Source organism: Haemorhous mexicanus, chromosome 1, assembly GCF_027477595.1.
Source record: "Haemorhous mexicanus isolate bHaeMex1 chromosome 1, bHaeMex1.pri, whole genome shotgun sequence".
Taxonomy (NCBI): domain Eukaryota; kingdom Metazoa; phylum Chordata; class Aves; order Passeriformes; family Fringillidae; genus Haemorhous; species Haemorhous mexicanus.
This window is the reverse complement of record NC_082341.1, coordinates 8968975-8996870: the sequence shown is the minus strand read 5'-3', so window position 1 is coordinate 8996870 and position 27896 is coordinate 8968975. Positions and strand designations below refer to the sequence as shown.

At 38.2% G+C, this 27896-nt stretch overlaps 1 protein-coding gene across 2 annotated transcripts in view; it reads right to left on the bottom strand.

Moving 5' to 3' along the window:
• Nucleotides 1-146: 146 nt before the first annotated feature.
• UBE3C (ubiquitin protein ligase E3C) overlaps nt 147-27896 on the bottom strand; it is a 70701-nt gene continuing 42951 nt past the window's right edge. For both annotated transcript variants that reach the window (XM_059839708.1, XM_059839703.1), the window contains 6 exons: nt 27346-27593; nt 14842-15054; nt 7163-7351; nt 7000-7066; nt 6045-6175; nt 147-2933 (listed from right to left, as the gene is read on the bottom strand). In XM_059839708.1, coding sequence (XP_059695691.1) covers nt 2763-2933; nt 6045-6175; nt 7000-7066; nt 7163-7351; nt 14842-15054; nt 27346-27593 — 1019 coding nt within the window. In that variant the 3' untranslated portion in view covers nt 147-2762. The remainder of the gene's footprint in view (nt 2934-6044; nt 6176-6999; nt 7067-7162; nt 7352-14841; nt 15055-27345; nt 27594-27896) is intronic.

The window sequence follows — 27896 nt, the reverse complement described above, 5'->3', positions numbered from 1 at the left end:
GCAAGTCACACTTCCCCCAGCCTACCCTCCCTGTGGCACCCGTTGCTCTCCTGGCCACAGACAGCAATAGTGGGCACTGGCTCCTTTTCAAAAGCACAAAGTGGACAGTACCAGTCACCAGTACTTGGCATGACTCCAACACAATCTTCAAAATACAAATATTTAATAGAAAAATTTAATTTAATTTTACAAAATACAGATACAACACTACTCGATGTAGCAAAATAATGGAATTGAAAAATAATTTCAAAATATTTAAAGCATTAGGTTCTAAAATAAATAATGCTATCTAAAAGAAGTGTTCAGGTTTTGCAATTAGGAGGAGGCAGTTTCACTATTACTGATCTCTTCAACTTCTTTACAAGTTTCATAATTTATGTAGAAAAATATACAAGAAAAGAATTTGGGATAAAGAATAGGTTGAGCATGTAACATTTAACATAAATAAAAAGCCTAAAGCAAAACCAAAAAGAAAACCAATCATTTTATTTCTGTACATCAAGACTACAAATAGTATTTGAACACTTCATTTATTACCCAAATTAAGAAATTATACATTTTTATATGGTTACTAGTAAACATCTTAAAACCACTCAGTTTCCCCCCATTTAAAAGGATATTGCTGGTTACTGCTTATTAAATAGGAAATCCAGCAGAGTTTCCAGTAACAGCAAAATATTTTTTTGCATAAGAGATGAATACAAATTTGATTGCAATTTTTGATGATTTAAAATATAAAAGTAAAGTTCAGAGGGATGGACTGATGAATCTTACAGTCTGAACTATAATTCCTTTTCTAAACTCCCTGGAGTTTGCATACGAAACCCTACGATGTGCCTACTGTTAGAGGATCAGCTCCTTCCATATGAGAGCAATTTTCTCCCCAGATATCAAATTACATTAAGCAGCATATTCCCACTTACTTTTCTCAGCAGAAATACTGCAGGGAAATGGATATAAAAGCTGTTTAATCACAAAAAAAAGTTAATTTGTTTAGTGTCTACAGCACAGAGATGGCATTTAAAATGGAAAGAAATGATAGGGAAAAGGAATGTGAACACCACAGGCTTCAAATATAAAAGATAAAGCCTGATAACTTTGGTTCAAATAACTTTAATAATTATTACATGTATATTTTTCCAAAGTGGTGATTTCTATATGTACTGTATGCAATAGGAGACTGATTCATTTAAAACCAACCAACCAACCAACAAACCTGTACAGGCACAAAGACAGAAACAGGACAGAGAAAACCTGTAAAGTCACATCCATTCAGAACAGTGTCCAAGTGATAATGATGCAGCAAAGGCTGAACTTAAAATAATGCAGATCTGTTCTCTTCAAAGTGTTTCAGAAAGCACAAATGGAGTATTACACCCATTTCATCTCAGTGTCTACCATCTTGAGGGAAGGTAGTATCAATCAAAATCAGTGCTGCAACAACTGTCATAGAATCATGGACTATGCTGAGTTGGAAGGGGTTGATCAGGATCATCCAGTCCAACTCCTGGTCCTGCACAGGACACCCCAACAGTCACAAGTGTCTGAGAGCACTGTCCAAATGCTTCTTGAACTCTGGCAGACCTGGGGCTGTGACCACTGCCCCGGGGAGCCTGTTCCAGAGCCCAACCACCCTCTGGGTGAGAAACCATTTCATGATACCAAACCTGAACCTTCCCCAGTCCAGTTCCATGCTGTTTCCTCAGGTCTCATCACTGTCACCACAGAGCGGAGATCAGTGCCTGCCTCTCCTCTTCCCCTCATGAGGAGTTGTAACTGCAGTGAGGGGTCCCTTCAGTCTTCTCTAGACTGAACAGACCAAGTGACCTCAGCCACTCCTCACATGGCTTCCCCTCCAGGCCCTTCACCAACCTCATGGCCTCCTCTGGATGCTCTCTAATGGCTCAATGTCTTTATATTGTGGCACCAAAAACTGCCCCCAGCACTCGAGGTGAGGCGGCCCCAATGCACAGCAGAGGGGACAATCCCCTCCCTTTCCTGGCTGGCAGTGCTGTGCCTGATGCCCCCGGGACAGGGCTGACCCTCCTGGCTGCCAGGGCACTGCTGGCTCATGTTCAGCTTGCCATCAACCAGGAGCCCCAGGTCCCTTTCTACAGTGCTCTCCAGCCTGTCCACACCGCCAGGGCTGCCCCGTCCCAGGTGCAGAACCCAGCACTCGCCCTGGTTGAATTTCATATGGTTGGTGATCGCCCATCTCTCCATGATTTGTAAACAACTCTACAATATAAGTTACAATGTTAGGTTGTCAGAAATGAGCATTTTCATCCTCTCAGTTCTGGGATATCTGCAAACATCTGCTCGCCTTCCTTCTAAAAGATTAATTACAGGATGTTAGCCCTGTCTCATCCCAATGCACCGCACAGTACACAACTTTATTGCCAGTTTGCAAAATTATTTATGTTTGAACAGCACAAAGCCAAAGCTTCATCTTTGGTTAATTTCACTGAGATGTCACTGTTCTTTAAATGTGCTCTTTCTTCACATAAACACAGAAATCAGCCACGCTGCACACAGCATTCATTGTTTTGAGTCAAAAAGCAGTGTCAACGCAATATTCAGTAATGGAAGCTAACTAAGAAATCGTGTTTAGAAATGAAACCTATTTGAGGGCATTTGGTAAGACACAAGAGCTGCAGAAATGTAGACAGAATTCCCTTAAAACTGCTCGGGTATGGGTGCTGCTTATAGAGTAGGCACTGGTTCGTTCTTCTGCAGATCATCCACATAAGCATGGGTTGGACTCAGCTGAGTTCAAATCCAGCAGCACATTCAATGGCATAGAGGAGCTTGCTTCTCATCAGGTTCTCGTCATAAAACTCAGGAAGCTTCAGCAAGTTCATGCAGGTACTGGCAGTAGGCAGCCTGTCTAAATCTGATCCTCCGTTGTGAATGCAAAATGCAGGATATAACTCCTGGAAGACGCAACCAAAACAAAAAATGACCACAGATCAAAAAAAGGTATACAAGCCAAAACTACTCTGTAGTAGCTAGCACACACTTCTACAAAATCACTGGATGAAAACCTGTCACAATGACACTCAAGTGGCATTTCTTTCATTCCTCATACCACCAAAACCATTCTTGAATTGTTGTAGTGTCTCCCTCTGCCTTGTCCCAACAAGATCCACTCATTTGGAACACACAAAGCAATTTTTGTGATTCTAAGGAAAATACAATGACTTGTTATTGTTCATACACTCTATGGTACAAATTTACAGTGCTACACAAACATAATATCAATGTGCATAGTGAGTCTGTAATGATAAAAATTTGTCAAACCCTGATTATTCTTTGATGTGTTAACTACTGATCTAAAGAACACATTTTAAAGAGGTTTTGTATGTAGTATTTAATTGGTTTAATAATATCCCATTTATCATCATCCAAAAAGTAATGTAGTGAAAAATATACTTATTTATTACCTCCAAATCATTGCTTTTGCTAGCAACATGGTATTCATTTTATCAAAAGCTTGCCTGAGGTAAAAAAGTTCTGATTTCAGAAACTGGAAAAAAAAAATCCAGCTTCAAAGGCAAAAGGTCAATGAGATTCTAAGCTAAATTATTGTTCAAATGGAGGCCTTAAAAGTATTTCATGGCTAAAATGTTGCAGTTTTAGTGTTCCTTTCAAAATGCTAATTGAATTCCCCTACTCTAGCTTTAAAAATGGAAAAATGGAGTTCTAAATTGAAATGTCATGCCAAGGGCACCATTTGTTGCATAATTAAATACTGTACAGCGGGAAAGTGCAATAGTTTGGAAGGGAAAAGTATCATCAATTTATTATGTGACCTGATTGGAACTTAACAATTTTCAACCACACTTTAATGATTTTTTTTTTTTGGTCTTTAACAATCACATTTATTAAACTTATTAAACTTTAATTAGCTTTAGTAAATGTTATTCTGAACCTTACTCTGGCAATGGAAGTTGAACATTTTTAAATGATGCAAAGCTAGACTATGTTATCTATAAGCTATGACCATCATGATATTTCCTAATCTTAAATCAACATGCACTGACTTAATGAAAACATGCTGGTCTCACAATATAATACATACACAGAAAACTTCAGAGTGAGAACCAGAAATACACAGAAAACTTTAGAGCAAGAACCAGAAATTGTGTTTCTCTCAGAAAAATACAGCACACACACTTGAAGTGCAAACAGATTTTGAAGATGGTTTGTGTTCATGTCTCCCATCAACATAAACACATTCTCATGCTTACTTGGCTGGCAATACTCAGCACTCCTGTGGCTCCACACTCTGCACCTTCCAAGCTCTGACAATGCACTGTCAGGGGCTACCAAGACATTCCTGCCTTTTCTGGCAGACACTTTCTGGCAAGCCCCTGGCTTGGAGGAAAATCCCTGCTCACAGGTCCCGCTGAGCCACGACAGCTGAGGTTCCACTCAGAGCTGCCCAGCAGAGCAGCTCTAACGCCCTTTCAGCTGCTTTCCTCTGCCAACACTGCTCCATGTGGCTGAGCATGCAAGCCCCTTGTACAGTCAGTTCATCTCTTAACTTACTGCTTTCATGCTGAAAATCTGGAGACTCATTTGTTCCCATTTTTTCCTAGCCATGTCTGCTACAGGCAGTTTGTGGCCCATCTCCCAAGTGAACACACAAACTGCAGCTTTCCCCATTTAGCTTTTCTTTTGAGTGTGTCACTGTCAGCCTTATTATTTTTAGACTTTTGATTCACTTCCTCCATCTCTTCAAATGTCACACCGGATACTTCAAAGCTGGGTACCTACATCTGCATTTCCTCCTCTCTCTTTGTAATTAAAGAGGATGACAACGAATGGCAACTTCTGCTTACTTGGTTTGCCCAGTTGTTTCCCAATTCTCCCTCCTAATGTGACTGATGTGCACTGTTCTATCTTGGTCTCATCTTAAAGTTTTCCAATTGCTCTTCCTGCTGTCCTGTAAAATCCTATTCATTGCTAGAGTACTGTACAGTGAGATCTGCATGGACCTGGGGGGTTTAGGAGAAAAGCCTGAAGACTTTCAAATGACAAATCACATAAATCAATAGACAAATAGCAAAGACAGGATTCATGTGATTCAACAGTCATGTCCATTGTCTCCATATCTATATCTATGGACACTCTTTACTGTTAAAGGGCACCTGGTTAGCATGTTTTGGGGAGTCTGAGATGAATCATTTCATCCTGAAGCTGACACATGGAACAGTCAGATCAATTACCAACTGAAAGTGCCACCTCCAATCCTAGATGTCTATAAAAGGAGTGTAGCTGAGCTATAGATTACAGATACTGAAGATGGAGGATGTTGCCCATCCATCCACATGGTAACATCACCACACAGTACTGAATGTTCCCATATTTTAGAGGAAATGATGTGATGGCTGGTACTTAGCCAAAATTTTGTAGTCCACTGAAATTCATGGGTAGAACAACCCCAGAATTTAGTTTCAAAAAGACTTCACCTTGCCTTGGCGTCTCTTTAGTTTTACCAGCAATATAGCAGATTTTGACACTTAAGCTTCCCTGTAAATAGCTATCTGGAGACTGCAGCTAAATATTCTGCTGCTAAGGGTAATGAGATGAGAGCTATAAGCAGATAAATGGCAATTAGAAGAGAAGAAAATACATGTCCTGCTTCAAATGGTTAATTTAAGAGGATCAAACTTAATAATTGCTTTTATATCCTAACTTCTCTTTTGCCTGACTTTTGCCTCAACTCAACCTGTTGCTTGAAACTGGTAGCAACTCTCCTTCTGCACAACATGAAATGGCAGCAAGGACCTTCCATCACATGCAGCAAGTGCTCTAATCAGTGATTTGCAGGCTTATCTAATTTTGCAGTTAAAATAGAAAGCAACAGAACACTTCATTACATATTTTAAAACTGTACTTATTATACATGCAAATGCAAACAGTGAAGCTGTTTCTGTAGTCATGGACAAGTATTCTCAAACTGCAGATTCCTTGACAAGAAAAACTTGGACCAATATCTGCAGCATTTCTAAAAGCTTGCCAGAAGTCAGAGGACATACCTTAAAGCCCAGAAGAGGTGGTCGAGAACAGCTCGTTACAAATTTGAGTAGTTTGCGTTTCTCTTCATCAGTGAAGCTTTCAACAACCCTCCAAAATATTTTAATTACAGGATGGTCTGCTGTGTAGCCACCTACAATGAGATTTAAATGATTTACAGCTAGAATAGTTCTATGTAAGAAATAAATTCTTCAGAAAACCTAGCATCAACCTTGAAGGTTTGGGGAAGATATTATAGCCAGCAGGCTTGTATTGCTAACTTCTGGTACCTACAGATCTGTCATCACTGCAATTTCAGTTTCATTGCTTACCTATGGCTAGTTTATCCCTCAGCTTCTTAAATGCAGTTTTCTTCACTGAAGCCTATTTTAATTTAGTCTTCTTTAGTTTAGTATTTAGCTACTAACTTCAGATTATTGTCTTTCATTCCAAGAGTGTGCAAAATCTGCAAGACCCAGGATGTTACTGAATGAATCCGCTCACCCTGAGATAAGCCCAGATGTGAACTGATGATCTGGTAACTACTTTTTGATTACATTAATGATAAATGCAGGGGATATTAAGTAAGATACCTTGCACTTTTCATAAGGAAAATATATGATCTTTTATCAGAGTGTCTGAGAAATGGCAAGTATCTAAATGAGGTAGCAGAAACTACTATCCCAAAGTAATTTGCAGACTTATTTTCAGATCAGTCTAATTTTAATTTAGAAAACAAATGCCCTCAAATTATCTGGCTATAAACTTGCATTTAAGCATGTGAAAAAAATAAACTGTGTATCTCAAGTTCCCACCATTTATAAAACTGGGTTGTAATTTCAGCCAATTTTCTGAATTTGGCCAAAGGTAACAAGAATGACCCTGCAACTTTTTCTTAAGAGGTAGAATGAAAAGCAAGTTCAGTTATTCCCAAGTCAGTCATAACAGATTTTTTTTACCTAAGTAAAATATGCTTACCTGAATAGTTTGTGAAAGATTTAAGGTCATCCAAACTAATAGGAACTTGTGCACCTGAAGTCAGAACCTAACGGCAAAGGAAATGAGACCGTTACGTTAGAGACAGAAATCAGCAATTATTTCTGTTAGGAGCAGCTGCTTTGTGCAGCTTTAAGCACAGTACCTGTATTTCCTGCTGATCAAACATGCGAAGCCACTCGAGGTTGACCACGTTGGCCAGCCCCTGGCGGAAGGCCAGGCAGTGCTGGCGGATCTGTTTGTTCAGCCTGTAGTCCGCCACCAGGTGGATGTACGCGATCCGGTTGGCGCTGGAGACGGGAATGTCCTTCCCACCTGGCTTCAGCTCAACCACCTACAAACACAGCCATTCTCATCACCTGGGAAACTGCACTTCTGCGCCCTAACTGTGAAATGGGGCTGCAAAACATTCTAGTCAGTGATGTATCCCTTTGAAGTTGGCTAGGATACACTCAGGAATATTCACCTCAAAGGAAGATAGAAGATCAGGAGGAGTTACAAAGGTTTTCTCTGTTTATGTGTGAGAGCACACTCTGTGCACCCAGACATCCAGCTGCCAATGCAGCTCATCACTCAGCCCCATGGTTTGTCATCAGAAAGCTGGATTAGGCAAACTGTGCTTGACTGGCTGGGCTCCTCCCTAACTGCTGCTAGTGAATTCTGCAGGGTCACATTATGGTAAAGCAATGTCCACTGTGTAGCAGGCCCCAGAGCCTGCAAGGGCTCCCTGGCGTTCAGCAGCCTAAGATAGGAAATGCTAAAGTCACGATGACTGGACTTTGGAAGCCCCTCTCTTCCACCTTCAGACCCTTGCTTATCTCTCTGTAAGACTATAGGCCACTTTCCTTTGACCCTTACTATTGCACAATTTCTAAAACCCCTGTATCCTATACAAACCCCTACTTTTGCCCAGCTCAGGAGAAGAGCTGTCATTGAGAATCTCCATATAAGACTTCAATAAAGCATCACTGTGGAACCTTATACAGCCTTCTCCTCTCCCTCCCTGCGTCTGCCTACTGGCACCTAGCAAGCAAAGAGCTGAAATCCCAATGAGCTGATAATCACTAAAAGAGCTGGTATCACTTAAGCTTGCTGAGGTTGCCTGCGGCTAAGAACTGCTTGGGAACTCGGACAGGACAGCCTGTGCCGAGCAGGACTGCGCAATCCAGATCCACTGCAGCATGCTGGGGACACCCCAAAACCCGGCTGGAGGCTGCATTACCACTGAGTCAAAACTCCAAGCTCAGCATTCACAATTCATCCTGTAGAAAATGTACTGTTGTACATACTCAGTATATTCAATGAAAGTAAAAAAAACAACCAAACAAATCAAGCCTAAGTATTGTTTTTCTACTGGGAAGCTCAACTTTCGTCCTTCAAGCACACCAAGGTATCTCAGTATAGGAGAATTTTTAAAGAAACGCCCCAGAACTAAAGATACTGTACTTGCATTAAGATATAAACCAGGTTCAAAGATAGCTGTACACTATAGGCCTTCACATATCCTACTCTTTACTACATGAGGGTAATTTAGTTAAGCAGCAGCCCAATTGGAAGGTATTATTAGAGTACTTAAGAGAAGAATAAAAAAAGCCTAAAAAAACCAAATACTGTCACCTTTTGAACTCTTCCAAAAACTGTTGTTTTTTTCCTGCACTCTGGAGTCAGCAATGTCTTCATTTAAACCAACAGTGTGCTTCAGTATGTGATATTAATGGCCTCTTTAGAGCACAGAGAATTAAACACATGAATAGCTTCTTTTCTAACATGCTACCTAGTAATGCAAGCTGTTCATGTCCTAAGCAAAATGTGCAAAATGTGTAAAATGGTATGATTAAAAATTCACAGTGCTTTTGAGCATTCAGGTTTTTTCTTGATTCATAGCTCTTTAAGACAAAAGAAACCATTAAGATCTGTGAATTCTGACCTCCCAGATGACACAGGCCAGAGGATTCTGTCTAGAGATTCCTGTATTCAACTCCATAAATTCACAGATGAGTTAGAGCACATTTTTAGAGATGTGCAATCCTGTGATGGTGTATCTACCACTTTCTTTGATAAGCTACACAACCTGAATTACAATAGGTGTTAAAAATATGTCTTACTTCCCACTTTAATCCTTCAGCTGCAAGCTTCTGGCTTTTGTTAGTTCTTACAGTAAAAAAACTCATCAGTACTCCACCATGTCTGCGTGCAGGTACTGATAATGCTTAAACCCTACTCCTGCAAGAATTAAGCAAGAGGAAGGTGTCAGTGTAGGTGGCACCATTTCACACCCTGTACACATTCTCTTGTTCCTTCTACAAGAGCCAGGGACACAAGAGCCAGGAGGGCTCTCTCTGGGATCCACCCATTGCAGTGTCCTGCCTGGGACACAGCCGGGGACCATTCCCAAAGGGTACAGTGCCTGGGGTCACTGGCTGGCCTGAGGGTGAGGGTATTTTTACTGGTAAAGTCCACATGAAGTATTAATAGAAGTGTGGGACATGTTCCATACCACAGTGGAAACAGCTGATGAGAAGGGGCCCCTGCACTGCTGAGCTATCTGTGTTTCACCCACTGTAGTAATTTTACTTCTGCTGCTGAACAGTTAATCATCAGATTAATCCAATTATTGACAAGAAGCATTCTGATTTTCACTTCAAATCCAATGGGTAAACTTTGTTCATACCTACTGTCATCCTTATTTCAGTGTTAAAGAGTTTAATCAGCTCATTCCCTCCTCCTCAAATATATCCATGATGTATTTCTTAAGGGCAGCAACTTCATTAATCTTCTCAGAAACTTTTACATGGAACTAAAGACAGTTCTTTTAATTTCCTCCTATAAAATACCTTTTACAAAGCCTAGCAAGACCAGAAAGCTTTCTCTTACTTCTTAAATTCTTGTCCTCTTTAGCTTTACAAGATCAGAGCAACCACCAATGTTCCACATGAACAGATCAGTGCTGTGACCTCAATATTACTAATACCTCACTATCTGCCCACTTACAAACCTTCTCTACTTGTTTTGCAGAACTGCAGAATCCCTTGGGTTTTTGACACCATTTAATACAATCCCTCTCTCTGAGGTATGGACACACTGACTTAAGCCATATTAAAATGCATTAGAGCATATTTCCATCACCTAACTCATCAAGCATCCCTTAATAATATGGACACCAACACTACACTAACAGATATCACTCCATGTGCATACAACAATTTCTGTGAGCTCGGTTTCTACAATAAAAGATGCCTGAACTGACCTCCTTCCTAAAATAGCCCAAGGGAACTACTGGCATGGTGCTCTAGAAAACTTCTGTACTTTAGGATTCATCCCAGCACTAGGTGAAGTAAAATGTCTGACCTTCCCTGCAGGCCAGTAAACAGAAATCAGGACACAGATTAATTTACATTTGCATTGTAATAGCACTGGCTCCACAGTGCTCTAAGGATGTCAGGAAAGCTGTATTCATTATATAATAAAAAGCTATTCTCTCCCCATAAAGTTCTTCCTTAGAAACAAAGACAAGAAAAGGTGTTGCACTCTTTCTGACCACTGTTTTTAAAAAACAGGACAAAGCTGTTTTGTTGTGGTTTTTAAATCTCATTATTCCTTTCATTTTTATATTTTTAAGTAGCAAATCTTGATTTCTGACCCAGCAACGTTTCTGCAGCTGCTCTTCCTCCCCAGAGCCCTGCACTGCCACAAGTACGGGCACAGCACTCAGTTAAGGGCATTTCCTGGGGTTTTCCAGAGACTCAATTATCCATTTTCAGGGTTTGTCAGTGTGAGGTTAATTTTATCGCTGTGTGTCAAAGTATCATCTAAGACCAAAAGAAAAGGGATAACAGAACACAAATAATAAATATATTATGCCAAAAAGATTAAGAAGGATGTAAAGAGAAACCAGTAACACTTGGTAAACATAACACTGAAGTAAAGGTAGATGCACTCAGTGTTTTCATGGCATTAAAGGAACTATTGTAGAATTCCCACTTAATTCTAAAAGTCAGGACTGTTGAAGAGTTCCTTTTCAAAAAGGCCACAGCACAGCTTAATAGATCTTAAACACTTAATCAGCTTCATTTTTATTTTATCCAAGCAGTCTTGGCCACTAGATGGGGCAAGCCAATAACCCAGGTTACCCGGGATGGCCACACGAGGAAAGCACAGCCCTGTGTCATCTGTTTCCATTCTGCAGAGCTAAGTTTAAACAAACAAACAAAAAGTATTTTAACTTGGCTTGTAATCAAAATCGCATGTACTAAAGGCAATCAAACCATAGATATAATTTAGGTAAGTATTCAGATCATTCAGACAAATTTGATTCCCTACTCACTAAGTGAATCTTCAAAATGAAGGGGAAATACCAAAAGAGGACAGAAAAGTCTGTATGAAGACATAAGACACATTATCTCTTCAGAGAATCACAGAACCTCCAGCGCAATTTCATACAGCTCTTACAGATATTCAAGAATTCCTACAAGATGAGAATCTTCTGGGCTCTGATCACTTTTGTTCACATCACCCCTACAGTTTTTCCCCATTTTGAAAAGATGTCAATAAAGTTTTTTTTCCCCTTTCCCTGTCATCTGCCTACCACATGTTCATGCAGGAGTTCCAGGTAAGAGATTGCATATGAATGCCTAAGAATGCATTTTCTGTAAGTGTTACGAGTCTGCCTGAGAAAGCTCAGCCTCAGCCTAACTTCTTTGCTGCTGAAAAACCTCTAAAATCATCCATCTAAGCCACTACATCCTAGTAAAGAGGTTGTCAAGATAGAAACTTTCAAAACTATTTTTAAGGCTTGAAAATTTTCCCCCTAAGAAATTCAAAAGCAAAGAACTCCCCTTTGGTGACACCATATTTTCAGTGACAGCAATGGCATTCACACCTGTTTAAAAAGTCCAAGGTGTCCCAAAACCAAGTTCAGTATGATATGGATTTCATAGAAACTGCTACCATATATATCATAGTGCTTCTCTGTGGATTTGTGCTTTTACACTTTATTTATGGAATCTTCTGATCACATTCAACTTGTGATCCATGTACTCTCAAGTATCAGAGTGAGACTGATATTCTCAAGCAGAGTTTCTGAGTACAGCACCCAACATTTCTGAAGGAAGAGGAGTGAGTATTTATATCTCCCTCTTGCCCTGGACAGCCACAAAACTTGCCTTCCTCACTGAAAGAAGGGGAAGGAGAAAGGTCTGAGAAGAGAAGGTATTTTCTTGAATTTGCTAACCTTATTCTTACAGACCTTTCATAACCATCTCATCTACAAGATAAAAGGAAAAACTAAATCAATATACAGACCTGTAACCACAGGCTGACCTCCTCTGAGACTTTGCTACTGGCCACCATTTTCTGCAGGAGACCCAACAGCTGAAATGTGGGCTGGTATCACTGCATTAGATAGATCTTTATCAAAAGCTATTTGGGGTTGGAAGATAAGGTTGATGGCATAGCTCCCCTAATTAGCAGGTCTAATGTGCAAATTATTAAGTACCTTTTTCAACTTCTGGTGAATGCACTTTGACAATAGTTTAATGGGGTCTAAAAGCACATTACAGGATTGGAATCAATACACTGATAATAGAATTTCTACCTTCTACTACTGAGAGAGGCACTAGAGTCCCTTTTGAATGTGTCTTTCATTGCAGATAATGCTTTTGTGTCACAATTGGTGGATGGACACTGTCATGAGCAGAGCTATTTACAATGATAGATTTATGATGCATTTATTGGGCACTAATTTATTAAACACTAAAGTGGTTGTTTAGCTGAAAACTACATATAATGTACATTCAACACAAGGAGTGCAAATTAAGCTCTTTTTCCAAAGTGAATTAGCCTTACCTTGGCACAATCAATTAGTATGCAATGGTTACGAGTCAAACAGCAGATAAAATGTATTTATCCATATGAGGTTTATTAAGGTAATGAAATGAAGAATAAAAAGAGACTTGTTGCATTGAAAGGCAGAAGACAGTGACAATAACCAATGGGTTCTGTTGGACTACATTAACAGGCAGTGAGCCTCATAAAACGATGGGTGAAAATTTGTGGGTAAAATGTTCAAGTACAAAAACAGCAAAACAGCATCAGAATATTTATTTTAACCTAAATTTCACCTTGTTACTCAGTAACTCATTAATACAATAAATCTTCCTTTTAAAGTTATGCCAAACAACTACAAATCATAAGTCTTGAAAGTAGTAGCCACAGCCCTAATTTTAGTTAGATACTAAACTGGATTTGTGTTAGCTGTGACCAACAAAGGTATTACTTTAAGCAGAATTAAATAAATAGTTTTAGAATGCAGACTTTTCCCTCAGTATTAAAAATCCCAGCTAATACTGGAAACTGCCATTTGGTGTGCTCTGCTCCCTAGAAACCAAGAATGTGCTCCAAGAATGTGCTTTTGGGTACATCTGTACCACATCTTTATCTCAAGTTTTTGAGTACTTTTCTAAAGACAGTGCAGGTCAGATGTTTTCACATAGGGAGTGTAATCCAGGGAGGAAAATGACATATGGCACTTGTTTAATATTAAATGTTACTTATATCAGGTAACTGTTGCCTCTCCCCTTTAGTGTGCTTTAGGAATCCCAAATCTGAGGGTATTATTTTAAAATTTATTCCAATCCAGATTTTAGGATCTTCCACAATGACAGGAAACGGATGACAGAAGTGTAAGGTAAAACCCAAGCCTGATACCATTCAAGCAGAAGTCTTGGCCAGCAAACTTGCCATGACTTCAGCAGCCTCAGAGAATTCCAGCTCCCAGCTTCCAGGACAGGTTACTGCACCTCACTGGGGCTGCTGCACTGGAGATGTGCACAGTCCTGGCCCCCCTGAGCAGCAAACCCAGAGCAATGCTCACCCCCTCCTGGAGTCTCTGTTCACTCCTCACAACAGAAGGCTGAATTCAGATGCTGCTGCTCGTCACAGTGTGGTCAAGTCTACTTTTTTCATCCAATTACATGCCATAATCAAGTGTAAGTTTGAAATCTTCAATTTTAAATCCTCAAAATTGAAAGAGGAATCATGACAAAAGACTTTACCTACGAGGTTACCTGCATTAGCACACTAAGGCAGGCTTTTAGAGCTCTAGTGACATTTATTTTCCACTATGAGTGATCTTTAGTAGCCACAACAGAGCAAATAAAAGCTGTAATCAAATTATATGGTGCAACTGTGTTAAAAACTCAGACTTGAGGACCTAAGTAACTGCTTTTCAGAAGCACTAACACCATTTATCCCCTCTGACTAATCTGGTATCTCAACCATTAAAAAAAAAAAGGCTGGGGGAGGGGTGATAATAAAAAAAAAAAAATTGAGGTTGATCAAACTTCAGGCTCTCTTACTTTGAAAATTACATATAAAGGAGACAATGCTTATCTCACAATAAAGGGTCTTTACTATCAGTATTATTTTAAACCTCTCTGACTGCTATCTGCAACTCTAAAACTAGGCAGTACTTCTGTAGTTGACACATCATCTAAATGTTGCTAATATTACAAGTGCAATTGAAGAAATAACTTTTTTTTTGAAGAAACATTCCCAAGCAATAGAACTTTATATGTATGACTGTTAGAAAATAAATCACTGCAGTTTACTCCTTAAAAGATCAGACCTTTAAGTAATCATCAAAAGTTTTTTTTTTAAGTACACAGTTACTCTCTACTCCAAATATTGAGTCAGAATCCAAACTGATGACTTTCAGCACCTGTAACAGTTGTTACCCATCACATTTAAATTTTAAAAATAGTTAGTAGAGATAGTAAAGATTCATCAGTCATAGATAAAAGGAAAAAAATTCAAAGCCATTCTTACCTGTGCTTCCCCAAGGTCATTATTTACCACGGTGAAGTTGAGCCCAAGTTCTTCCACATCCCCTTCATAGCTCTTCAGAAAAAGCAAATTTTTGTACATTTCTGGGTCTAGTGAAGCTAAATGATGAATGTCAACATCAGCACTTGTCCCTAATAATTTTGAGAGGAAAAAACTAGCAAATGGTAGCTCCACCAGCATATTTTCATAAAGAGCCTGAAAAATAAAGGAATTAAAAGTACATTAGATATTACTGTTTGTACATGCAGGAATTCAGAAGGTTTCTCAACTTTTGAGTAATTCTGTCTTAATTTGGTGCCTGAGTAGGTTCTTCTAGCATGGAAATAGCTCAAATATTGCACAAATTTAAGAATATTCATCCAAAATTTGAAATGTGAATATTCTTGAGAAATACCAAGGTCCCAAATCTCACAATTTAATTATGTTCTGATTTAAAATGCAAGGTCATTGCTTATCTGTCATTACTCTTTATCCAAATTGCATTAATTTTCAGGAAAAGCAAGGTTTGCTAAAGGACAATGCAACTGCATCAAGAATGTCTTACAAAATAAGTTTACACCTCTACTTCCATCAGCACCATCAAAGCAGTATTATTCCATTCATATCAATCACTACATGTAGAACTGTCATCCTCCTCATCCCCTTGGAGTAACTCTGTAAACCCAGTACATTTTAAACTAATAAAATCTATCTGGTGCATGCTACAGAGATTCATGGCTGCACCTTTGGTGAATTTCACTGCTCTAATGCCACAGTCAAAACATCCTCGCTCCAAGCCAAGAGCTGACCAGTTCTGACTCTGTCACAGGTCCAATCCTGTCTGTGCCTGACACTACTACAGATATCAAAAAATTCATGAACCAAACAGGTACTGACCCAAATCTTTTGACTGCAACCTCAAATTAGCCCCAAGAATTTTCAAACATCATTCTAGGTTCATCTACTGTATAAGCACATTTCCATGTAATGCAAAGTATCTTTGCATTATTTTTTATTAAGTCAGTAACAATTACTTGCTTGGAAGAAAAAAGTACTTCTGGTAGCTCTCAGAAGGAGAGGTGCACCCTTCAGAGCTATTCTGAATAAAGGACCACTGCTTTAAAAAGACCTATTCCTGGCACATGCTGCCTCTCTCATTGTCCACTCTGTTTGCCACATCAGCATCTCTACCAGTGACAATCAAATCTTTACAGAACATGAATATCACTGCCAGGTTGATCAGACAAGGCATCACCAACATAACATCACTGTAACATCATTGTTTGCTCCCTTTTAAGTCTCCAAGAGCAGAGTTTTGGTGTTACTGAATTCCTCCATAATCTGCTGCAAACTTAGAAAAGGAATCCCACTGAGGGGGGAAAAAAAAACAAAACTGAAAAAAGATGAATAGATGTAGCTCTAATCACTCAATGATATTCCAACAAAGACTTTAAGAAAAATATACACAATTCCTTAAACTTCTGAAAGAACATTTTTCTATGAGGTGAGTTAGACCTTGCAAAAAAACCTGAGAATAACGAGTTCAAAGCCAAAGGGTGCATTATATTTAGAGCCATATGATTTATTCAAGGTGTAGAAGTCAAAATCCTCATTTGTATAGCTGACTTTAAAAGCAAACTAGAGGGATAAATCATTAGTTTGCAATGTGTAAGGTCAGTGTTTGCTGTTCCTGCATTAGTAACAATAAAGCTATTGTAATTCCTTAAATATATCAAAGCTACCCGAATTTAAAATGGAATTCCATCTGTGACTCATAAAATGTAAATGCAGAGGTGTAATTTTTTACACAAGGCAGGTTTAAGCCTTTAGAGCATTCAATATACAAGGACTAATAAATGATAGCACTAAAAACTATGATCACATCAGCTAAATGGATTATAAATTAAATTTCCATAATGTATGCAACTGAAATACAAATGTAGACATAAATCAAGGTATTTTCTAAACACAGGTTAATTACACAAATTCAAAACCTGTCTATTTTTTATGCAAAATAATCCACTTAGCATTTTTCAAACTGGTCTTAAGTCTTCACCACTTGCAACACTTGATCCTAGAAGCCTATCAATAATTCCTTGTCAGGAAAAAAACAGCAATAGGTATATTGAAGAAACTTGTATGTTATTTTTCAAGTGTCTGTCTTTTATGAGTGTTTATTGCTAGAAATTGTGCCAAAATGATTTGAAATAAAAAGGATTAATTATGGTAGAAGCTTTTTAATATAAGTGAGTGCAGCTGCAATGCAATTAATGCAAATTGTGATGCTATCAGGAAAATAAATGTGAACAACATCACTGGCTATTTCTGTTTGCTGCCAAGTAACTTCAGTAATTTACTACATTAAGAATCAATAAAAAAATAATGCATTTCAAATGCATCACTATTAATCTTCAGGTAGTTCCAAAGTGAACATTTATAACTTCATCTAAAAACTATATAAAGCATTTTTAAATAAACTAAATTGTGCAACTTGAGAATAACTTTAATTACTCCCTCTCTTAGCTAAGTGATTGCAATATTCAAAATAAAGTATTTTTGGAAAGAAGACAAACAGTAGTGTTTTAATTAGTTTGAAAGTCAAGCTATCCTAATAAAGTTTAATAAAAAATGCACTAAACCTCTGGTGAATAAAGTCATTATGAACTTTGGTTTTGTTTCAAAGAGGTGAAGGTCACCATTACAGCCCCAGCATGTGCAGGGATACTGAGAAGTGCTGCGTACAAGATGAGTAAATAAACTGAAACTTTATTTTCTGAATTCCATCTAACTTTTCTGTTACTCAGCCAGCATCAACTGATCAAATTACCTATTCTTGCTAAAATATGTGATTCCACACATTCCTGCCAGGGCAATAAAACCATCAGCTGCTGATTCCCCTGGGTTTGTCTGCAAGCAGAGCAGTCACTACAACCTGAAAAAGGTTCAGAACTTGCAGATTTATTGGTGCTGTGCTTTTTTGGGGCTGTTGGATTTGGGGTTTGCAGGGTGGGTTGAGTGTTGGTGGTCACAGCAGGGACACTGAAGTTTCTTTTAAATTAGAGTAAGATTAAGCTCACAGCCGTGGTTGAAAGAGGGTGGGACTTACAGGACAATTTGTTTTCACCAGGAGCACAACCTTCAGCTGCCAGGTGCCCAGAGAAATCCACCCTGATGGGGATTTTTCTTACTAAAGCTAATCTAATGGCCTAGAGGGAGACTTCCCTCCTTCCTTGTTTTTCCACACTGAACTGCCTTGGGAAGCTGTAAGTTACCCTGTTTTAAGCTTAGCTTTTTGCCTCTCTGAACTCTCTGAACTGGCTTTCTGCAAACATCAACATCAAGGAGGAAGGAGCCCAGCATCAGCAACAGGCAAGGGAATGGTGACCACTTCTACCAGAGGAAAGCAGCTGCCAAATTAATCAGCTGCAGTGTGAAGCTGCATCATTAGAGTATACTTACACAGTCCTTTAATACAACATATGGCCATGCTCTCCACACAGAACTTGTCCTCTTTCTTCCTTTCACAGACAACGAGCAACAACACTGATGGCAGAAACTGGCCTGCTCTTGGACAGAGATGTCTACTTCTGTTTGGCTAAATCAGAGCTTCCTTTCAGACACTGCTTCAGGAGCTCCAAGTCAGCAAGCCTAACCAATGTCTATTTTAAAACTGATCTCAAACTTCACGTACTCTCACCCTTTCAGAAGTTTCCTTTTATTGTGCAGCAATCACCGATGGGATTGATGCCTTTCTATGATGAGCTCTGACAGCTCCCATTCCCAGCTTTCCCATCTGAGCCCCTGACCCCACTGTCTCTACCCTGCAACCCATGAACTGCAGCAGGCCCATGGAAGGCAAAGAGTCCAGATGGGAAGTCATGAAAGGAGCAAGTGGTGGCCATGTACATCCAGCTTCTTACGTTCAGACATGGGGGGTCAACGCCAACAACCTCAACCCATCCTATAGAGCTCTGCCCCCCTGAAAGGCTGGGATATTAACATTCCAACTGGACAGAAGGGCAATTTGAGGTACAAACTTGGGATAAGAGGCTGGTCTGAAGTAGAGGCAGTGATGTTCACATCAAGGGCAGTCCCACAAGCACGGTAATGCTCACAGGGTGACACATTCCCAAGCAGCTAAAAGGTAATGCTGCTGAAAAGGCCAACATCAATTTCCCAGCACTCTTTCAAACTCATGTAGATTAGGGATGCTCTTTAGCTAGTGACATCTCTAGATATCAAAAAGAAATGAATTTAAAAGCTTCTGAAATGACTAAACAAAAGAAAAATTATAATTCAGTAACAAATCAGTTTTAGTACTCTCCAACCCAGTGTTCTAATTATGTCAAGCCTTTTCTATTTTCTGAAGAGATGGTTAAAATAAAAGGGATTTTTTCCTGATTAAAAGACCAAGAGCAATTATTTCACTATGGAAAAGTAGTATTCAGTGACAGGATCTTCACTCACCTGTCTCCCCTTTAGTGGGAATGCCTGCAGAACACACCAGAATATTAAAAACCACCCAAGTAACAGAAGGCCTACTGCACTTCACATGCAGTCTGAAGTCCATTGTTCCTCTTTTAAATAACCTCAGCTACCTGTGATTACAGTGTAGTTCCACAGTAATTGATTGCTACAGGGACTGGCCTTTACTCAGTTTGGTGACACAGATCAAAATGTGGGCATTTGAAGTGATGAAAAATATGATCTTCAGACACAAAGATACTGAATGCACTCACTACACACCTGTGATGTGGAGGAAGAAGAAACAGTTCCTTAAAGCAAGCACCCTTCAGAACACAGGCATGCAATTTGTATCTGTAATATATTATGGAAGAAGGATCTGGGCTGAAGGACAGCTGTACATAGTGGCAAAAAGGGAAGGATGATGGTTCTCTGAACAAGGAGGACTTTTTTTCTTCCAACAAAATAATAATAGTGCCTGACAGGGATTACAGATGGTAGCTATCACTATACCATTCAAGTACTCCATAGTCACACAAGGTATTGTTCAGGTGTGACCCCAAGATTGGGGAGCTGCTCTTCAGAAAGAGAAGATTCCACACCATGTTTTAAATTTCGACAAAATGTAAGCTAGTGGAGTCATTTCAGCCAGATTAGCTGTACATAGTAGAGGTGACATGAGCACCACAAAGTGCTGAATAAAGTTCAACAAACTGCATAAACAAAATCATAGATTAATTAATTAAACCTCCCTCCCTGTAAGGCAGCTTTAGTGCCTTTACTTACACTTTCAGGTCTACAACTAAATCTCATTTATTATTTCAACTAAAATCTTTCTTAAGAAAAATAATCAGTCACTGCTGCTACTTTCCATTAATCCTTCACAAGCCAGAACTGTATTTTAAAGCATAAACAATGCTAAAGTCATATCCCTAGAAAGATGCACAGCTTTTGGGGTAAAGCAGTAAATGACTGGACTTAAATTCAGTTATTTCCATAATCAGTCCCCAAGACCATAACCCTTTCTATTTCAGTAATTTTAAGCAGTTACTATTAAATAATACTTAGCACTTACAGAGTGCAATAGATCTTCAAAGTTGTACAGAACCATTAATAAAAATGATAGAAAAATAGCAAAACCATTAGAACTTCCTTCTACCTTATTATTTATATCCTAGAAATATTTCATCACACTCACAAAGCTTTTGGGGAAAGCAGAGACTTTTCAACCCTAATGAAAAAGATTAAACTAAAAATGTCAGTTAAATTAAAATCAACATGCACTCATATTTTGAAGCATTTTTAGAGCTAACATTTAGTAATCTCTAGATAAAATAATTTCTTAAAGATGTGCTTAATAACGTGTTTAAAAGTGAGCAAACCCCCAAAGATACTGTTTCTAATGCCAATACAATAAAATAGAATTATTTCTCCCAGGTGTGTCCCAATGCAATGTGTCCTGTTACCCTGGAGCTCTAAGCCACTGTTTCCAAGCCTCTGAGCAGTAGCAGATGTTTAGATGCATTTGTATCACCCTAGTAATGGAAAATCTGGTGCATTATCTTCCCTGTATTACTGTGAAAATTCATGGCTTGCCTTTGTTCTGTCTTTTAAAAGGAGTCCAAAATTCCACAGCTTGATGCCTGTAATGAGGCTTCTGCAAGCTTTAACAGCCCTCGCAGCAGTGTGAAGAGCATTAGATTTTAAAATTATTGTTACAGTTTTTTGAGAAAAAGCCTTATGAAAATTGGTTTTACTTCAGATTTTGCACTCAGTGTGAATTTGAAGGTCACTAAGTACAAGTTTATAGAAGCTTCAGAGATCTGAGGTGGCAAGACTCAGGTGTAAAGGATCTGCCTGTCACAGGTGCTGCAGTCAGTGCAAATCCCTGAAATGGATGGCAGGGGTGTGGCAGCACAGACCAAACTCCTAACTCCTGAACACAGGACCAGGAAAATGTAAGGATCCATTCCCAAAGACTTCACTGGATCATATCAACTGTAATGACCTTGAGTTATTTTTTAATTTAAAAATGGAAAGTCATGCTGGTATTTTTATTCTAGGAATTTAGGATGTCTTTAATTACATTAATGTTTATTACTAAAACATAGTGCTTCAGAAATGCCAGCACGTGCAGAAAACTACCATTTCACCAGCTTGATACTTTCTTTCTCATTTAATAGGAACAGTTATCTCTGCAACTTATGCCATAAATATGATATAAATTGCTATCAATGTCATTTGGGGGGTTTTGAGGGATGAGAGAGAAAAGCAGTAGGGATAGCTGTGGATGCACTGGATAACTGATAGTTATCACTCATTACTGAAGTTCCAGTAAAGGCTTAATAGATTTTTCTTGTCTCAAATTTAAACATAATTTAGGAAGAACTTGAAGATAAAAGGAAAACTTCTCCTCCTTATTTAAGCTTAATCTTCTGACATACTGAAACACTTAATACTATATAACTAACCTCTGGATATGCTTATGAGATAAATCTGTATTTTAATAGCAGTGAAACTAGTAATTTTTAAAGTTCAAACCAATTTAAGAATTTCAGTAAGTATTCCAAACCTAATTGACTGAAATGGATGTAGGTGTTCCCAACTGTGAAAAAAGATCAGGATACCATTACCACACACTCTGTTTATTTATTCCCTGTCTAGGAACCTGATTTAGAGGCAATAAAATGCAATCAGTACACAAACCAGAAGCAGGAATCATCTGCTAATGGAACTTTTAATTGAGGAGTGACCACTGACATGAGGTAATTCTTTCCATGCAGAACTCCTTGCAGAGACCTCTATGCACTCTATCACGGTAAACAATCACTAACATATGCATTAAAGAAAATTTAAATACATTATGACCCAATAAATATCACAATCCATCAATAAACACTTTTCCTCCCTAAAGATTTAGAGTTAAAATACCACATTTCAGTAGTCTTTTAGCACTAGACATATATTTACAGGGTTACTACTAACATAGCTATTTGTAATCAAAAGATAATTGGTTTTGTTAAATGCACCAGTACACAAAGGAATTGTCAAGCTGAAGAACTGTGTCAGAAAATAGATTCAAATTAGTTTACATCTGCATTCATAAATCATGAAATAACTTCCATAAGGTACTAATTCTGCACTCTAAGAATTGTGCTTCTGCACTGTAAGTTTATCATTAAAGGACCTTGCTACCTTCCGTGGTAAATTCCTGTTTTGATTCCATATCAGATGATTCAGGATTTTCTGAGACAAATGATCATCAGTTAACTTGCTCTTAAGCAAAATGCTGAATCTCTAAAATCATGTGAGAGGTAATTGAAATTAATAAAACCAAGAGTTTATACCAATTACCTCCTCTTTGCATCAGTATCACCAATCCCATACCTACCATTCCAGGTACTAGCAGTACCAACTGGGGCTGTAGCACAAACTAATTAAGGGTGTACTGACTTAAATCAAGCCAAAGAGAGTCTAATTAAGTGAACAATGAGAAAATGGAAAGGGCAGCCTAAAAATCAGAAGTAAAAAATCACCACCCTCCAAGTCAGAGTGGCAGAGCAATGCCTGACACCAAACAATCAACTACATGAAAGCCAGTTCTCATTGTAGTTGTCTTGCTCTGTTTTCTTTCCACAAGCTTTTGGTGCATGAATGGCACTCAAATATGTTATCAGAAACATCTCCTTGCATGTTTTAACTCCATACATAATTTAAGTGTTTAGGATCTGATGCAGATCTTGCTGTGGAAAGAGTATCCTGAATCAATATTTCATAGATAAGGCCTGAGACTGATCAAGAACTACTTTAGTTTTTCTGCAGAATGGATTCTACAGACACTGCTCATCTCAGAATTGTACCTTCCACAGAGGCACAATATTCAAAGTTACAAACAGTAACCACAAGGCATACTCTCTAATACACAGAAAAATAATTGAATCAAAAACTTAGGTCCCATTAATTTACTTGTAGTGTAATAAAATCTGTATTTGATCTACTATTACTCTTCTAATGCTTCATTTTACTCAAGGACTTAGTTTGCAACTATTTTTTTCAATTACATATATTTAATAACATTCAGATGTGTGCAAAGAAAGTCTGTTAGATCTTAAATCAGTAAACTACAAAAACTCTTAGGAAAATAAACAACTTTGGCTTTCAACAATATAATATCCACAAGTCCATGCAAATTGCTGACCTCCTATCTACCATTAAATATTAATGATGAAAGAGCAAAACCTAGATTGACCATCAACATAATGCTAAAATTTAAAATGAACACATTAGTTTTTCTCAATCCTTGCTGCTGCTACTATGAAACTTCTTTACATGGTTCCACAAAAGAAGGACTCAGTTCAAAACAATTTAAAAGACATTTGTTCTCCATATTGCCTTCCCAATCACTGAAGGCAGAAGCTGGGTCTTGGCAAAACAAATCTCAATCTTTTCTGAAAACCTTAGTGTCTTCCAAGGACTGCAGGTTCTATTGTTTAGAAAAGGGGACTCGATATTATATTGCAAAAATAGATGTTCTTCAGCAACATGAATGTGTGACTCACAAGAGCTATTTAATATTCTGGAATAAGAGAGGAGGTAGAATTCAGTACATACAAAGACACTGAGTGTATTATACAAAAATCTCTACTGTCAGAGTCACTCTGCTTAACATGCAAAGACAGTCACTGTAAAACAAAATAATGCAAGAACTAGCAGGTTTATGTCAAAAGGGAAGAAGAGGAAACCATAAAAATTATCATACTAATCCATCTATGGATTTCCTGCCATATTCTAAAACTAATGCAGATACTTCATGAAATTTAAGTAAATTATCCTAAGAATTAGCAGCTTGATGTCAAAGAATTCCAAATGCAAATAATGTCCTTTCCCACAACATCTGTCACAGTAACATCACTGAATAAATGCAAATGTAAACTGGAACTGGCGAAGTATGTTGTATACTAGACTGAGTTTAGGTCAGAACATGGTGAAGTTCAGATTTTAATTCTCTGTCACTGTTCTTCTACCTGTACACTGTTTCTGCTTGAATGGTTAACCAGCGTTTCCTTCTTCAAAGGTTTGCAGCAGACAACTCAAGAATCAGCATTGAGAAAACCCTCATTTAATATTCTCAGGTGTTGCTTCCAAATTTTCTTGGAAATTTCCATTTGTTGCTTCTTGGCAGCCTGTCAAAAAAGCACCTTTTGCGTTCTCCTGTGCCAATTCCACTGCACCCCAAACCTGCAGCAGCAGGGTTTGCACGTGGGGCGACTTTTAGTGCAGCCAGAACAACTACTGCATGTGGAAAGGAAGTGGAACCAAACCAGGCCTGCCCAGAGCCCAAAAGAGAGCAAAAGGATCACATCCATCCTTCTGGGACACCACCTGGGACAAGGAGACTTTACTTTGCAGAGAGGACAACAAAGAGGATTTGGGGATAGAACTCCTCTGCCTGAACGCTCCTGACAGCCCAGGACACCCTTGGCTCTCAAGCAAATCCTGGGGCTCAGACAGTCCCAGCTGTGCTTCCAGTGAGCAACACTGAGAGGTTCAAGTCTCTAACCCCTCTGGCTGTAGGAGACTCTCACTGTGCACAGCAAGCTGAGCTTTAACTTTTACGGAAGAGAAAGGAAAACGCTTAAAAGGCACCACTGCTAAGGTAATATTTACATTTCAGAGTAAAGTCACTGACAGTTGAGAAATGTAAACTTGGGAAGTGTTTGAGTAGCTGCTGTTTAAGCAAACTCATTTCTGTGTTTTTAAAGGATGATTTCAGACAACACATGCAATTACATGATCACAAAGTAATATTTCCACAAGACCTTTTGCTCATCCAGTGCTTACAAAAGCTGCATGAACATGCTATGCATTTTGTACACAGATTTTAATTTCTTCATTAACTAGAAAGATATCCAAAAGTCAGTAATTTATTCAGGATTAAAATTATTTCTATTTTCAGATATTCCATTTTTCAAGATATGTTTTATATTTTAAGATGTTTCTGCCTCTGAACTGACCAATTAACAAAGATGCCAAGCTGTTAGAAACTTCCTGATGAGAAGAAAAACTGAATTAGGTGTAACTTTATGGTGCTGAAAGTTAAATGCATTTGGGTATTAGTATGAAGTGGTTACCAAGAGACAGAGAATTTCTATAAATTATTATATTTTAATGTATTTGTTTTCTGATAACACTGAAGCTTCTTACGTGAGAGTTTTTGGTGGCAGCACTCTTTGCACACTGATTTCCACAAATAAGAAATTGCTGTGGATGCCTCATTGCTTCCAATTGCTGTTGCATTATATGTACTTTGTTTGCAAAGGGGCTTTTAATAATTCACTATTGCTCACAAATAACCCTGTGCAAAGCACAAAATGGACACATTTTTGAAAATGGATGAGTGGGTATTCAAAAACCTAACCAAGATCACAATACCAGCAGGTTTGGAATAGCATGGTCGTGCCTTATCTTTCTGTTTAATTCATCAGGTCTCTAAATACACTTCTAAAAGGTGTCCATGCACCTGGGCAAGGGTAATTATTAAGTAGCACTGTCAATTCTTAGCTTATCTACACATACTGCAAATACAAAAACAATTTATGCTTTCAAAATGTTAAATAATAGATTTTCTGATTTAAAAAAAACCAAAAAACTCTACTAGTAGCACTCTGTGAGATAAAACACATTTTGCAACTTCTGTCTCTATGCTAATATCTGAACTTTCAATTACACAAGGTAATGTGTTGTTTTGACAGAGGAAACTGAAGACTCAGAATTACAATCTTTTTTTCAAATACTATTTCAAACTTTCCATGACAGTTGAGCCTTTCCTAGATATACACAAAACATTTTTGTGGTGAAGTAAGCCCCTTAACAATACCACAAGTGTTTGCTTTCCCACTCCAAAAATCTACACATGCAGAAAGAAAATTAAGCTTGAATATCTAGTATCAGACATAATTACCAACTTTTGTATTAGTACTGAATCCATTCCCCAACAGGAGTGGGAACATCACTCCAAGATTATTTATTGAAATGGCTGATTTGTAATTTCATTCTTTAGGACATTTGGATATGGCAGTGGCTGGGATGCATTAGCAGGGTATTTGCTTACAAAGAGGCAGTTTGATCTAAATCAGTTGACTGCAACTCCCAAGCACAGCACTGGTTCAACAATTCACTGTTTGCCAACAACATCCCTTGAAACCTCTTCCAGCTACACTACAAAGACATCCACTTGCACATCAAACCTCACTGCAAGGCAGCAGCAAGATTTCAGCCTCCAAAATACTGCAGGCAATTAAATGGGACTTTTACATCTTAAATACCTTCAGTATTAGACAGCTAAGCCGCAGTTAATATTTTTTTTTTCTGAAATTGAATTTGTATTCCAAATTTTGTTTCACAATTATTAGCTTTATAAAAATTATTTCGAGTGCTTAGAATGAAATAGCCTCAGTATTAAACCTGACCATAAAAGAAAATTGAATGTAATTAATGTTTGTAATGGCTTCTGTCTTTGTTCCTCTCTCTCCATTTTTCATCTAGCTCAACAAGCATCTATTAGCCTTTGAACATTCATATCACCAAATTATCAAGCATTAAAACTCAAGAAATATGCAAAATGTACAAAACCCCAAACAGAATATGTGAAAAGTAATTTGCATGCGCCTCTTTAAGTATGGTAAGTGCTGATGGCAAATTTTAAATGCCACCAACAATTGTACACCTCATACAACTAGTAACTGTTTAAAGCATTCATTTCATATATTCCAAAAGATGGAAATGTAAACTGCAGTCATATTCCTAGAAGCTCTCAGGTGAAAATCAAGGATAACACAAATTTCCTGTACCTCCCAAGTACATAATTTACTAAAATCAACCAGAAATTTAGCAGTAATGTTCATATCCAATATCTGAGAATTACTGTCTCTCAAGTCTGGGAAAATCTTTGGTTTTTCCCATCCACTCTTCCTAATTAGAAAAAACCATTACTGCATAACTTCAGTACTGCTATAGCTTTGTATTCCAGAACACTGGTTTTACCTTTCCAAGCATTCTCCCAAGGAAGTAGTAATGTCGGGCGTATGAGTCTCCAACCAGCATCTGTGCAGCAGGGTTAGGGTAAAGCAGCCCCTCATTGGTGGTCTTAAAAAAACCCTGGTTAGGATTAAATCCTGATTTGAGGAGTTCATTCAGAAATTCTCTGAAAATTCCACCACCATCAATGCCAGCTTCATCAAGACCGTGGGCATTAAGCAAGTGAACACGAATGCGCTTTTTTAGGTCAGGTTCTGCAGGGAAAGGAGAGTCAAACTCAAATGCAATTGTCTGCTTCAGTTTTGTATGGATAAAAACACATGTAGCTACACATACTGTAAGTGCTAAAATAAAAATTGAGCCAGTAAACAATAGTAAAACTCTTACTACTGGCTTGAATTTTGGAATATTCAGTTTGTGAAACACTCACTTTGTAAAAAAGATATTGTTTTAAGGGTCTTAAAAAAAAGAAGTGGATAACACCATAGGTAGGGGAAGAAAAAAAATCCTACGAAATATTACAAGAGATCAAGGAATAACTTGAAAATTGTATTTAT